Source organism: Ursus americanus, chromosome 15 (assembly GCF_024610735.1).
Source record: "Ursus americanus isolate L20-20 chromosome 15, mUrsAme1.1.p, whole genome shotgun sequence".
NCBI classification, from domain to species: Eukaryota; Metazoa; Chordata; class Mammalia; order Carnivora; family Ursidae; genus Ursus; species Ursus americanus.
In genome coordinates, this window is record NC_142141.1 from 49,758,144 (window position 1) to 49,773,521 (window position 15,378).

The 15,378-nt window shown below is 33.8% G+C and overlaps 1 protein-coding gene across 2 annotated transcripts in view; it reads left to right on the plus strand.

Moving 5' to 3' along the window:
* CDH18 (cadherin 18) overlaps positions 1-15,378 on the plus strand; it is a 311,962-nt gene that overhangs the window by 228,482 nt on the left and 68,102 nt on the right. For both annotated transcript variants that reach the window (XM_045787406.2, XM_045787408.2), the window contains exon 6: positions 10,793-11,046. In XM_045787406.2, the coding sequence (XP_045643362.1) occupies positions 10,793-11,046 (254 nt within the window). The remainder of the gene's footprint in view (positions 1-10,792; positions 11,047-15,378) is intronic.

Below are 15,378 nucleotides of genomic sequence, written 5' to 3' on the forward strand. Positions count from 1 at the left end.
ATTTTCAAGATGAGAATTCTTTCAATTTTGTAAATGGTAGTGAGAGTATACTCAAAATAATCTCCACAATTAATGAATTCAACATTTCTTCCACTGTTTTTCCATGAATTTATTTTTTAATGTAGTCTCCACTTCTTCCAAGATGCATTCATGTTTGCAGTCATCTAATTTTTCAGTCCTTCAGACTAAGATTGTTAATCTGAATGATTTTCATTGCTATATATTGTATGTTGTAAATAATTGCAATTTAAAAAATAAACTATGTAACTCAGTGGATTTGAATACTTAAGAGGTACTCATTCAGGGGCACCTGGGTGGCTTAGTGGGTTAAGCATCTGCCTTTGGCTCAGGCCATGATCCCAGGGTCCTAGGATTGAGCTCCACATCGGGTTCCCTGCACAGTGAAGAGCCTACTTGGCCCTCACCCTCTGCCCTCCCCACCCTTGCTCGATATCTCTCTCTCTCTCTCTCTCTCTCTCTCGCTGTCATTCTCACTCTATCTCAAATAAATAAAATCTTTAAAAAAAAAGAGAGAGAGATACTCATTCAGGTGGCAGGAAATGAATCAAACAGTCCTTTAAAATCTGTCTCTTATTTAATCCTCTAAGGCAGCTCACCTTAGCCAGCAAGGCAGAACTGCTAATCTTCCAAAGATCAAAATCAGCACTGCTTTCTAAACCGGCTTGCAGAGTATCTGCCCATTCCCGTCCATATCATTCCTTTATCAGAAAATTGCCAAGTTGAATTCACTGGTCCATGGTCTGGTACATCGTAAATACACATTGATAACTTTCATTCATTGTTTAATGGAGCCTGACTGGGTGGAAAGGGGGGAAATAAAGGATGAATGCAAGTTGATGCACACTTTCCTCCAGCTGAGACCTCTGGAGCTAAGGATGCAGGCTTCTCGGCAGCCTTTCTCAGATTCTCTTCCTGTGGCCTCCATATCAATTTGCACTCTTTATAGTACTTGTTCCATTTTTTTTAATTCAAGAATCCAACCCTATTGACTCTCCTGACTTTCAGCAAATACCATCTGTACTATCATTTTCTTTCTTCAGATGTATTTAAATACATAGACAGTGTCTATTGTCTTAAGCCAAAACACCTAAACTTGGTCTTCAAGTCAATGAAGAGTTGTGGAAAATATGATCTTTACTGTCAAAAGAAATACAAATTTTGGTCCTGCCATTGAAAGATCTGTGGCGTTATTTCCAGTCTTTGAATCTGCTGTTTTCTTATTTAAGCACTTTACAAAGTGATTACTAAAAAATGGATAGAATACGGTGAAAGCTGTGATCTAAATTGTGTCTGCAAAAAAAATTACAATAATACCTCAATTTCTACTTTTCTCCTTGTCTTCCTTTTTCCCTCTATTTGTACCAGGTTTTAATTACACTTTTCGGACCACTCCATGTAGTTATTATTGTACCCTCCTTTATTTAATGTTATCCAATTCACCTATAAACACAAAAAATAAAATATTCTGTATATAATATATCACATATGCATGTTTTCACTTATGTTTTTTGGTAATCTACTTCTCTTTCCTTCTTCTCTAAAAAAAAAGATTTTTTCAAAGTTCAAGTTTAATATTATCTTTGTAGTTCAACATATCCAGGTATATATCAGTCACAAATATCCTTCTCTAGGTTATCTTTTCTGCCTTACATATCAGAATAGGCATTTCACTAACTTCTCACTATAGGAAACATGGCAATTCTAGATCCCTCTTAAATCTGCTAGATCTGATAGAGTAGGAAGACCCTGTTCTAATTAATTCACTGTGAATACACTGATAATTTCCATGGATATGTATCTACATATTCTGTAAGTATATCTCTGTCACCAATAGTTGCTAAATATTTTTGCAACTGAAAACTTTGTATTTTTTTAAGCTTCATACTGTTCAGTGTGTTAAAAGATTTCTATCATTTCATTTAACAAATGATTTAAAATGGATCATAGACTAAACATAAAAAGTTATAGAAGTATTTTTGTAAAGTTTAAGTTAATCTTAAGAGAAAAAAATATGAAATATGTTCAATTATAACCATACTAGATCTATTTCAAATAACCACATTTTTGGTTGTTTAGTGGATAATTTTTATTGAATTTTTCTTTGGTATACCTTTGCATTGACTGGTAGAATAAGAATCAGATTGTTCTGGCCATTGGATTGTAAAGTTTTGGGGCTCTGAGCTACAAAGTGCAATGAAAAGACATCCCAATCTATTGCAAATGCCCACAAAGACAAACACATGAGCACACTTTGTTTTTAAAAAGAAATGGGTTTCTGGGGCACCTGGGTGGTGCAGTTGGTTAAGCACTTGACTTGGTTTTGGCTCAGATCATGATCTCAGGGTCCTGGAATTGATCCCCAAGTTGGAACTCCATACTTGTCTTAGAGTCTACTTAAGACTTTCTCTCCCTCTGTCCCTCCCCCCCACTCCCAGCCTCTCTAAAATAAAGAAAAAAAATCTTAAAAAAAAAAGAAAGAAAAGAAATAGGTTTCTAATTCTAATGAACTATTTACAAAAACTGAACATTCACTAGGGATTTTATTATCAATCAACTCATCCAAGCTGCTATTTTTATTCATATGAGGGTCTAACATCTGGAAAGTAGTTCTCCTGCTCAACTGGAAGCGAAACAGAGGAGTCCACATCTCAATTCAGTGAAATCTATCACTATATTTGAAATGACTTTTGACAGAGGACTGCTTTGGAGCAACTTTGTTCTTACTACTCATATATAGGCATGGCCATGAAGATATCAGTTGAAACTACTTTGGATGTTAATTGACTGTTTTCTAGATATATATTTCTATAATAGAATTTAGTACATTAGATGGAATTTGGTAATCTGTTGAAACATCCTGATGAGTTAAGTTATTCACATCCATAGATTATTGGTAAGTTTTCATATGTGTGCGCATATAAAAATACACACACATTTGGGGTGCCTGGGTGGCACAGCAGTTAGGCGTCTGCCTTCGGCTCAGGGCGTGATCCTGGCATTGAGGGATCGAGCCCCACATCAGGCTCCTCTGCTATGAGCCTGCTTCTTCCTCTCCCACTCCCCCTGCTTGTGTTCCCTGTCTCTCTGGCTGTCTCTATCTCTGTCGAATAAATAAATAAAATCTTTAAAAAAAAATACACACACATTTATGCTTGTATAATAATATATATATAATATATAAATATACTTTTTATTATAAAATATATGTGTATTTGTTACTTGAAATAAAAAAAAGTCTCATTTATTCTTCCTGTCTTCAAATGACAGTGAGCAAACATTTAATATTTATTTTTATCAATATCCTTGGAATTATACACATTGAATGAACATTACACACTTCTGTACAAAGAAATTTATAACGAAAAGCTTATACATGTGTTTTAGTTACCACAGAATGTCTACCATCAAGGAAAGATCTCTGATAAGGACCAGAAACCATGGCATGATAAGAAAGTCTAATTGAAAAAACATTATTTAAATCCATACCATTTTCTTCATGCTTTGGCAAAATGCTGTTATTTAAAATACACTGTTTTTCAGAAAGCAAAAATTACTAATAGTACCAGTTACTCTTCCAGAATTTGGCGATTCTGTGGCATGACTGAAGTGACATTTGCATGTATTAAAATATTGCTACCAATTCTATCATTATCCTCCCATTCTTGCATTATAAAACTGGATGAGAGTGCAATATAGAAATTGCACCAAGGTGAGGTCATAAGGAGTCTCTTCTCTTATTACTAAAAAAGAAAGAAAGAGAAGAAAAAGAAAGAAAGAAAGAAAGAAAGAAAGAAAGAAAGAAAGAAAGAAAGAAAGAAAGAAAGAAAGAATAATTTTAGGACCTTCTTGTACTCCAAGAAGAATTGATTCATAAAGCAACTTGGCTGAATGCTGTTTTCAGTATCTTTCTACTTAACGTTGGTTATGTAAGTCCAGAGGAAGAATATACCAGTGTGATTTAATGAATAATAGAAATGATTAATGAGAAACAATTTAAAAAGTCCCAAATTTGTAGAGCTGGCTGGAAAATGATTGATGGGAGTGATAACTATCTACAGTAATGTGAAATGTGTTAATATTAAAGAGGGAAAAGTATTATTTTATAAGTTAGAGTGAGCAATGATATGTAAAAGTAATTACTAGGAGTAATAGGATGAAATTAAGAAACTAAAATTTAAAATGAAAATTGGAGTCAACTCATTGACAGTGAACTGCATTAGGATATTGAGCCGTAATTAAGGAAAAGTAAGAGAAGCCCCGGTGGCTGGGGAAGTTAAAATTACACCAGAATAAGCCCTGCTAGCAGGGACAGAAGAGAGAGAGGATTTTGTGTGAAAAGCATTTCCGTTTCTTAGCTCTGTGAGTCTGTGAATTAAGGAAATTATAAAGGCACTCAGAGTTCTGGTAGCCAGAATTAATGAAATTATAATTAAAGTTATCAATTCGTTTTCAGTGTTTTAGCGGATACTTGAAAAGATGTGTAAATGTATCTTTTAATGGTGAGGACATTATATGAGATCAAATCCCATGTATACCATTTACTGGTTGTCTTTCCTGGGCAAGTTGAACTTTTCTGTACTTTGGTTTTCTCATTTGTAAATGGGAAACAATTATAAGTCATGGACGTGTTGTGATGATTAAATGACTTAGTATACGTTAATTCTTTAGGTCATGCATAGGTATCAGCTATGCATATTTTAGAAATAATACAGAATTTTTCATCCTTCAAATATAAACCATATAGTAGCACTTTTCTGTACTCTAAATATAGCTATGTTTGAGATTGAGGAAGAGCTATTAATCACCCACCATGTACCAGGAATTATGCCAGATACCTGAAATATGAAGATGAATTAGATAATATTCTTTCTCTTAGAGAAAACTGAGTGGATGTGAAACATTATTATAATACAAGATGTCAAATGCTAATGGTATAGGTTTACTTAAATTGTTATAAGCTCACAGATAAGAGAGCCAATTTTTCAAAGATGAGGAAGGGTCAGGGAAAACTTTGCATGAGAAATTACTTTTAGGCATGAGTGGAGCTATATGTAGCAGATACTAAGTAAAATAAATGTGAGTCAAGGGCTTTATATTTAACTTGATTGTCCTTTAAGTGTGGAGATCACAGGCAAACAATATTGACCATTAAGAATGAGGAAACATTATATTGAGAGGACATCATCTAACCAATATAGTTGTGGCACGAGTTACCTGAAATCTATGTCTTTCCTGAAGAAAACTTTATGGCCCATAGCTGCGGAGCGGAAATTTCTGAACACCAACCCTGGGGTCTCATCCTACAAGTGGTTGAATTAGAATGTAAATTGAATTCCCAACCGTGCTGGGGTGTCTTCTTTCCCAGGAATGCCAGGGCAATCACAGAAATTGGAACAGGTGAGGAACGGATTGTATTCCCTAAAGCCCAGAGAAAGGTCAGCCCAGCCAAACTTCAGGCTCTGTCCCCAGAATCGAGAGAAAATAAATGTATGTTGTGTCAAGCCATCTAGTTTGTGGTAATTTATTGTGACAGTCCTCAGAAGCTAATGCATTAACACGAAAGCCTAACAGACCAATAGAAATATTAAGCAACCTCTTTTCTGAGCATCTGCAGAATCATTCTAAGCACCATTCCAGTAACACAAAGCACATCACAGGTGCAATTATCCCAGGAATGTTTGGATGGTTTAATGTTAGAAAAATAATATCTTACACTGACATACAAAATTATCTTTTGTGTATGTCATACATTGTTGATATTAGCAATTTCATATGGTTAATGTTCATTTTTTTATAGTTGAGAGTTGTCAATACATATCCATGTTGTATTTGCTGTAATTATATATTTCTGGTATATTTAGTTACTAATTATGATTGTCATGATTGTATCCTAGTTAACATTGTTAGATAAAACACAGGACACCTTGTTAAATTCTAGTTTCAGATAAATTATCGTTTCTTAACTAAGTATGTCCCATATGATAGTTGACACATACTCTATCGAAAATAATTTTAATTTACTAAATTTGGCAACACTAAGCAGAGCATTTATTAAGCATGAGCTGATACAGTAGTTTGTGTTTGTAATTCACAGAGCTTGAACCACAACTGAACTTGTCCAGAGAATTAAATCCAAGGCAAAGTCTGTAAAAATGAAAAAAGAATTTGATGGTGTCCCTGAATATTTCTTCCTGAACGTTAATATCATGTTAGTAATCTCCAGTAGAATATCTTTTTCTTATGCTTATCTATTAAACACTAAACTGATAATCCAGATGTATAGTTTTCCAAAAATAGGAAGTTGAAATAGTTCTGCAGTTTTGTTAAATGAAATAAACTATACTTTAATTATAAACCTCTATCCCCCACACCAAATATCTTGGTGAGGCAGAATTTATGGAGTAGATAATGGGTGAGCAGATTATCAAAGATTTACTTCTCTGTCAGGGCTTCTTCAGATAGCTCTAAAAGGAAGAACTCTTTCCTCAGTTTTTTCTTTAGCTTGAGTGTTTCAATCACTTCAGTCCAAATGTTGTCAGCACACAGCCAGAAAGACCTAAAAGCATGAACAGTTGACATTTTAATATAGAACTGGAAAAACAATTCTTTCTTATTCTCATGAACAGTCTCTGGCTGTACCATACACCTTATCAAGTTCATAAACAATGCCTCATGTTTACGGAATTATTCTGTATCTGTTTTTGTTTGGTTTATTTTTAAGGCAGGAAAAACATATACTTTGTGTTTTAAAAACTTTCAACCAGGGGCTCCTGGGTGGCTCAGTCCCTTGAGCCTCTGCCTTAGGCTCAGGTCATGATCCCGGGGTCCTGAGATCAAACCCTGTGTCGGACTCCAGGGGAGCCTGCTTCTCCCTTTCCTGCTGCCCTCCCCCTCCCACTCATGCTCTCTCGTGTGCTCTTCTCTCTGTCTCTCAAATAAATAAATAAAATCTTAAAAAAAAAAAAAAATCTAAACCAGGCATTTCATGTTTTTGCTTTCTGTGGTAACTCAATAGCCTGAGCAAGTTTTCTTTTTCTTTCTTTCTTTTCTTTTCTTTTCTTTTCTTTTCTTTTCTTTCTTTCTTTCTTTCTTTCTTTCTTTCTTTCTTTCTTTCTTTCTCTTTTCTTTTCTTTCTCTTTCTTTCTTTCTTTCTTTCTTTCTTTCTTTCTTTCTTTCTTTCTTTTTAAGATTTTATGTATTTGAGAGAGAGAGAGAGAGAGAGCAAGCACAAATGGGGAGAGGTGTAGAGGGAGAGGGAGAAACAGATTTCAAAAAGCAGGGAGCCCACCTCAAGGCTTGATCCCAGGACCCAGAGATCATGACCTGAGCTAAAGGCAGATGCTTAACCAACTGAACCACCCAAGTGCTCCTCAAATTTTTTCTTTTAATCATTTTTCCTCCACTATCTTCTTATCAAAACCAAGCTTTAGATTAATAGATTTCACCATTCCTGGTATACTTTTTTTGATATGCTATTTTTAGGTAAATAAAAATCTGGGGGGCGCCTGGGTGGCTCAGTCATTAAGGGTCTGCCTTCGGCTCAGGTCATGATCCCAGTGTTCTGGGATCGAGCCCCCACATCGGGCTCCCTGCTCAGTGGGAAGCCTGCTTCTTCCTCTCCCACTCCCCCTGCTTGTGTTCCCCCTCTCCCTGCCTCTCTGTCAAATAAATATATAAAATCTTTAAACAAGTAAATAAATAAATAAATAAATAAATAAATAAATAAATAAATAAATATCTGGTAACGATGGAAAGTACAACCCATAAGCAGAATTCTAAATAATTTCCCAGGACTAAATGATTAGTAGGAAATTCCTGGAAGATCTATTTAAAATGTGTGGACTATGTGTATTTGAACAGTTTTGCCAAAATTACAGAAGTAGCAAAAATAATAATCCTAATCCAATATCTATATTCTATTGCAGTTTTAATGCAAAACAAAATTAAAAAAATTAATATGTTGTACATAATCCTAGAATCTAAGAATAAATGGTATAATTTCTTCCCAGGTTTTCTGTACTTGCAATTTAGCACCACCAGATTTTCTACATATATGAAGGTGTTAAAATATTTCCATTTCCATTAATTTATTTGCTTCTAAATCCCTGTCTCCATCTTAAATAATCTTCTCACTCCTTAGTGGCTCTAGCTGGATTTCTATCCATCCATCTGCCATCCATCTTATGCTAAACAAGTCCTACAAAATGATTATCCCTGCCATGGGGTAGTTAAATATGTATTAGATAATCATAAGCATGAAACCATGTGTCTACATAAACAGCCTGTACCTTAGCAGTTGGTAGGCTAGTGTTAAGATAAATGACATCTAAGTTGCCAAGGGACCTGCTTAAACAAACCAAGAGATGCCTGTCATATTGAAAGCACAGCTTGATAATAATATTTGATGGTGTAGGGGTGGCCAAAATTACCTCTACAAATTTCATTGAGAGTCACAAAGATGTAAAAGCCTACAACAATGACTAAATGGAGATGATTTAAAATCCTGTGTATAATGAAAAAGAGATGTTAGGCATTACTAGTAAACAAATCTTATTTTGGTTTTTTTTGGGGGGGTTGTTTTGTTTTGTTTTTAAGGTCTCAAATATGCAAGTTCGAAGAGAAGAACCTTAATCATTATAAAGTTTACCAGATGCAGCAGATTAACTCTAAAATATTACATTGATCTAAAGATATGGTCAACCTACCAGGGGTGTTGCTTTCCATGAACAAAATACCTGGATTCTGACAGCCCATGCACCTAGCAAGGATCATATCCGTCTAACCAATTCCTGATAGGCAGCAAGTGGGTATACTGTTTCTAGAATAGGCTATTTAAATTTGGATGAGATTTGCTGAATTAGTTAAAGACAGATTCTCATTTACTAATGTTAAGGAGAGAAGTCAAGGAAGGAAAAAGGACAATTTATTTCTATTTTAAATTCCCTCAGAAGAAAATGCCTCCCAATTGATGGAGTTAAAACTTCAGAACCAATTAACCTTTCTTTAAAATATATAAATCTAAAATATATAGTATTTTATCATATATAAGTATGTGTGTGTGTGTGTATACACACACACACACACACACACACACACACACATATATATATATATATATATATATATATATATATAGTGTACTTTTAAGAATTTGAGTCTTTAAAATTTTTTACCATTTTACTTTGTCTTATAAAAACTTGTAACATATTGCAATGGCCCAGTCTCATCCTTGTCCCTGAGATGTATGATAGGTTCTAGGTTCTTAATATATCATTTAGAAATTAAATGGTTGTTTTTCCTTCTATGAAATCTTCAGTCTCTAGGAAGGCCAATTTTCCAAGTCAATTCAAAGAGATAAGGGAAATAATCATCAGTAGGATTGATCATTCTGTTTATAAAATCCCATTAAGGGCACTCTCTCTAATCAGCTTCTCCTTGGCTCTTAAGGTAAAGGAAACTGAGTTCCTTCATAGGAAATAATCATTCTCTGATCTTGCAAGAAAGAAAGCTGCAAGACTGAAACATGCTAGTGTAAAGTTAGCGGTAGATATAGGCAGATATAGGCATCAATGGATACTTCACCAGGCTCTGAAAAGGCTGACGTCTGGATCCTTTGCGCTATAACACCGCTATGAAAAGTTTTGACATTGTTAATCCTAAATCTGAGCTCATTTTAGATCATAGAGTCAATTATATGCATCATGTCTAAACCTTTACATTCAGTTATATGAAAAAGTACTTTCTCTTAGAAACAATACCTAGCTGCTTATAGGTACTCCTATTTCTGATTGTGTATTCTTATTATTTTCATAATATCTAGTATGTCTTATGGCATTAAACACAGTGATATAAATGTCTATTTACTATTTTATAGATGAGATTAGATCATATGTTCCTGGGGTGAAACACTTGGATGACTTTATTCATTATTGTAAGTCAAATCCATGGCTCCTGACCTATATTATTAATAGAAGAAAAATATGTATTGGCTGGATGATTTTAAAAATTAAGACAAAAAACTAAAAGGATTATGAGAAACTACTGATATGGACTGAGAGCTAAACAAACAAATGGTATAAACAAAAAAAAGATTGTAACTTAAAAAACAAAGTTGATCAAAACATTATATTAAAGAATATGAAAACAAAACAAATACATGAAATGGTATTACCAGCAAAACAAAATAAATACAATTAAAACAATAAACATAAGATTCAAAAGTCTGTATATTTGATTAAGATTCTAAGGAAACATTGTTGAATTGAAAACTTAAAAGTTTATCAAATTGTATAATAAAATACCAAGTTTAAAACCGGCAAGGTGAAAGTAAGGTGGGTATAGATTAAAAAAAAAAAATCAATGATAGAACATAAATTGTTTAAATGCAAAACAAAAATCTATTTTTTAAAGTTAAAAAATTAGTAGTAAATATTTTTAAGGTTGCTAATGCAAACTGAAGAGAATATAGAAGTACTAGAAACTAAGAGAGTCTCCAAAAGGTAGTATTTTTTTTGCCTGTAGGACATATTTTTTGTTCCTTGTTATCATTAGATTTATAGCTTTGAAAAATTACAGTTGATTCAGACTTGAGTTTTCATGATTTTTGCTTTAGATGTTATTGTGAAGACAAACTTCATAGTCTGTTGATAAATGAAAACAGATTGACTTAAATCTATCCACATTTGTTTGTTTTCAAAAATGCGAAAAAATGTTTGTTTGAAATGTAATGGCAGTCATAATATTGGAAATCTTATATATTTTTTCCCAACAGCCACTGAACTATGAGAAAAAGAAGTCATATACTCTCACCATAGAAGGGGCAAATACACATCTTGATTTCCGCTTTTCTCACTTGGGTCCTTTTAAAGATGCTACCATGCTGAAGATCATTGTTGGGGATGTGGATGAACCACCACTCTTTTCCATGCCTTCCTATGTCATGGAAGTCTATGAAAATGCCAAGATCGGGACTGTTGTTGGCACAGTTTTGGCACAGGATCCCGACAGTGCTAATAGCTTAGTAAGGTATGGTATGCCTTAATCTTGTAGACATATAAAGATTTTTATTGCCTCTCACAATAATTTAAAATGAATAAAATAAAATGTGAAATATTTTATTTCCATGTTGTTTTCTATTAAAGTAATTAAATTAGAATATTAATCTATTCCTCGACTGTGTAATGTAGCGGATGGGGTTTCTGTCAAATTTAGATTACATGTAGCTATCTCCTTGAGTGCAGTTGACCATCAATAGCACGATCTTGAACTACTGATTTTTGCGTATAATACATGGATTTTTTAATAATATTACTGCAAATGTATTTTCTCTTATTTATAACTTTCTAAATAATAATTTATTTTCCCTAGCTTACTTTAAGAATACAGTATCTAATACATATAACATATGAAATATGTGTTAATCAACTTAATATTATTGTTAAGGCTTCCAATCAACAGTAGGCTTACTATTTAAGCTTTGGGGGAGTCAAAAGTTATATGTGGGTTTTCCACAGTGTGTGGGTGGAGATTAACACCTCTAAATCCTGTGTTTTTTAAGGACCAATTGTATATTGTTGACCACATAGATTACATGTTTCATTTGGCTTAATAGATGTGCACATAATTGACTGGAAAAGTTATGTAGAAATATTTAACTATAAACTAGAGAATTTTGAGTCCTTAAGTCCTTAAGTATAGCTATAGTACAAACTAAGGATTTGGGAATTCTATTCATCCCTGCCTCCTGGTTCTGTCACAGTAGTTGTGTGCATTTAGGAAATCATCTACTCTTATCCGTAAAAAAAAAGAAAATTAACATCTACCTCTCAGAGTTATTGTGAGAATGCATGAAGCAATGTGCATGAAATGCTAAATCGAATTGCTTGCACCCAGTAGTCACTCTGTAAATTCTAACTTGTCCAAGGCAGCAGAGAGAGCTACTTAGAGAAGTACTTACTTCCTGAAGATGGGAAGACCAGGGTGGGAATTCTGGTGACTTGACTTACTAGCTGTATGATCTTCTAGTCAATCAACATTGCTGAATCTCAAATATAGGAGCAAGGAATAATGATGTTGTATAAATATGATAGAATTAAGTTAAATTGATATAAAATAGCAAGCACAGTCTAATAAGTGCTCACTAAATAATATTTTTTATTGTATGTCATGCAGTAGTGATAATTAAAGCTTTTCTCACATGATCAGAAAGATGTTTTCTTTTTCTTTTTTTCTTTTTATGTCTCAATTATGATAAAATCAAAGGGTTGCATACATGTACAAGGCTCTTTAGTTACCTTGTATTTATACCCTTGGATAATCCTAAGGCCCTAGAAAGCTTGAAATCTTTAACAAATTTGTCTGTTTTTTCCTATCAAGTCCTTCTTCTCAGATTCTTCATTTATTTTCCTTTTTAACAAAAGCTATTAAGGTAAATATTATCCTCAATATCTATGTTATGTTTATAAAGGGTTTCAATTTTCTTTTATATAAGCATTATTCTTTCAGTTAAAAAAGGAATGCCCACAGCACTCGTGCATGGACAGAAACAATTTTCTGTGCACTAATGTATATATTCAACAATCCTATTCCATCTGTGAGTACAAAAACAACACTTTGTCAATTGATAACCCCTCTGTCACACTTACAGCAAGAGTTAAGCATTGTTTGAAGTTGCAGAATAGGCAAACTATACAAAATAATATGCATAAACCCAATTAATAGAAATTGATCTCTGATTAAAGGATGGAAATAAAAGTCAGTATGTTTAGTTGTCAAATGAGGGAGAAGCCCACTATGCTTCATTATTCCATGGAATGCCATATTTCAGTAATATTTTTGACATATAATAATAAGTAAAATTATTCTAACAACATTAAAAACTATGGCATTGTAAAAGATACCTATAAATGTGGCCATCCTTTATCAAAAGAAGACAATTCACTTTGAGAAAAAAATTTCATGCTCTTAGTTTGATGTGAAAATATTTAATAAATAATGGTAAGAGTTTCTTTTGAAAACTTAAATTTGGTATTAATGATGTATTCTGTAATATATTTTTACAACATAACAAATTTTAAAAGTACTATGAGGGGTAGAAAATAAATTCCAAAATGGTAGACCGAAGGGAGGAAAAATTGAGGTCAGACACAAACTTCTTTCGGAATTGTTCTATATATCCCAACATACACAGAAACACTCATTCCATAAAGAATAGTGGTTCTTACCCAAGAACAACACCACACACACACACACACACACGCGCGCACACGCACACACACATCAAAGGGTATTTAGCAATATCTCAAGACATGTTTGGTTATCTCAACTGAGGGAGGAATGCTATCATCTGTGGGTAGAGGCCAGGGATGATGCTAGAACATCCTAAAATTCACAAGAGTCCCTACAACAGAGAAGTAGCTGGTCCAATATCGATAATGCTGAAATGTGAAACCCTGACACAAAGCAGACCAAATTAGTTGTCCATTGGTAAAACTGGAGGAGTAATTATTCTCATGGAAAGAAATTCTGAAAATACATTTTGAGGATTACATACCAGTATGTATGTTTCAAATAGATGCATAGCCATGTGGCTGTTTCAACATCTACAGTTCATTTAATAAATTATTTATATATAATTAATTGTCCCATGATATTATTGATTGCCTTCACAATGGCTCCATATTATTAGAAGCTTTTAATTGAACACCTGCTATGTTACATACATTCTCCCAGTTTCTGGTATGCAAAGATGATTGGTATATTGTCTCCAAATGCTAATATTGAGATATACAAATCCATTAGCATACGCATTATCCTTTTTATTTTGTTTTGGTTAGAAAACTGAAATGAATCCTTCCAATGCTGCCTTAAAATAACTAGATGCTATAGCTGCTGTTTGGAGGCATAATTTACATAATATTTATTCTTGATTTTAATAAAAATGTGTCATTCACATGGGCCTCTAGGTGTAAACAGTGAATAAAAAACAGAAAACATTAACAAACAGAAAAGCAAGCTATACTTCCACCTTTCTCAGGGACCAAATGTTTGTACTAATTAAGGAAACGTACTTTGAAAAGATGTACCTTGCAATGTACTCTGAAATGCAATTAACTCCAAGTTTGTAGAATTGATAATGAAAGGGGGTTTGAGTCTTACAGGCATTTGTGCAAAGCTTCCTGACTTCAGTCTTTGTGTTTCAATTTTCTTAACTATTAGTAAGATTCTTCAGATTTCTAAGAGCACACCAGGTCTAGCTTTTGTCTCTTTTAACTCAAAACAAGAATGTGTAATTTGCAGCAATATAATCATCACCTTGTATTTTGAAAATAAATTCAGAACCAGGCTATTTACTAGCAGTGAAGAAACCCTTGATTTAAATAGACTGGACTCACTTGCTGGTATATTACAAGCAGAATTCAGGAATTTCCTGAGTAGCTACTGAGAAACAAGCAATCCTATGCTGGACATGAGAATCTAGAGAGCTTTCTAGAAATGTGACCTTGCATCATGTGACTTTTAAAAATAGTGATTGTTCATTGCTTGCTATCTGTGGCCAGGGGCTTTTATAGCATGCCAAAAACCCGTGTAAGAACCCTAAATTTTCTGTATTATTTATCCCATCCTACAGGTGACGAGTTGAGGGCTTGGAAAGTTAAGCAATTTGGCCCAGTCTACATAGTGATAAAGTGGCAGTTTCAGAATTTAGATCAGGTTTTACTTTACCCCAAAAACCCTGTTTTTAGCAATATTCTGTGACCTCTCATATATTTCAATTAACAACAAAAACAACAAAAACTGCATTTATAGAAGTCACATATCATAAAGTAGGAAGCAGATGAATATTATGCATGTTTAGAAAGCCATTAATTAGGGGCGCCTGGGTGGCTCATTCGTTAAGCGTCTGCCTTCGGCTCAGGGCATGATTCGGTGTTCTGGGATCGAGCCCCACATCAGGCTCCTCCGCTAGGAGCCTGCTTCTTCCTCTCCCACTCCTCTGCTTGTGTTGCCTCTCTCACTGGCTGTCTCTCTGTCAAATAAATAATTAAAAAAAAAAAAAAAGAAAGCCATTAATTAAATGCCAGTACCTGGGATCTCGTATTTGTGTAGATGTATTTTGCACACTGGGAAAAAGGATCTGAAGACAGTCAAGTCTCATTTTAACTCTAGCATCTCAAGAGCAAAACTCTTCTTAATTTTAGAGTTTCTCCATATTGTAAACTCTAAGGCGTATGCTACTTGATTTAGTACAACAAAAAGAAAAACATTTAAGTCCTCAATATTTCTCATAGGATGAAAAGCTTTACTATAAATTTATATGACTAAGTATTTCCCACATCTTCACTTCCTTTTCACTCT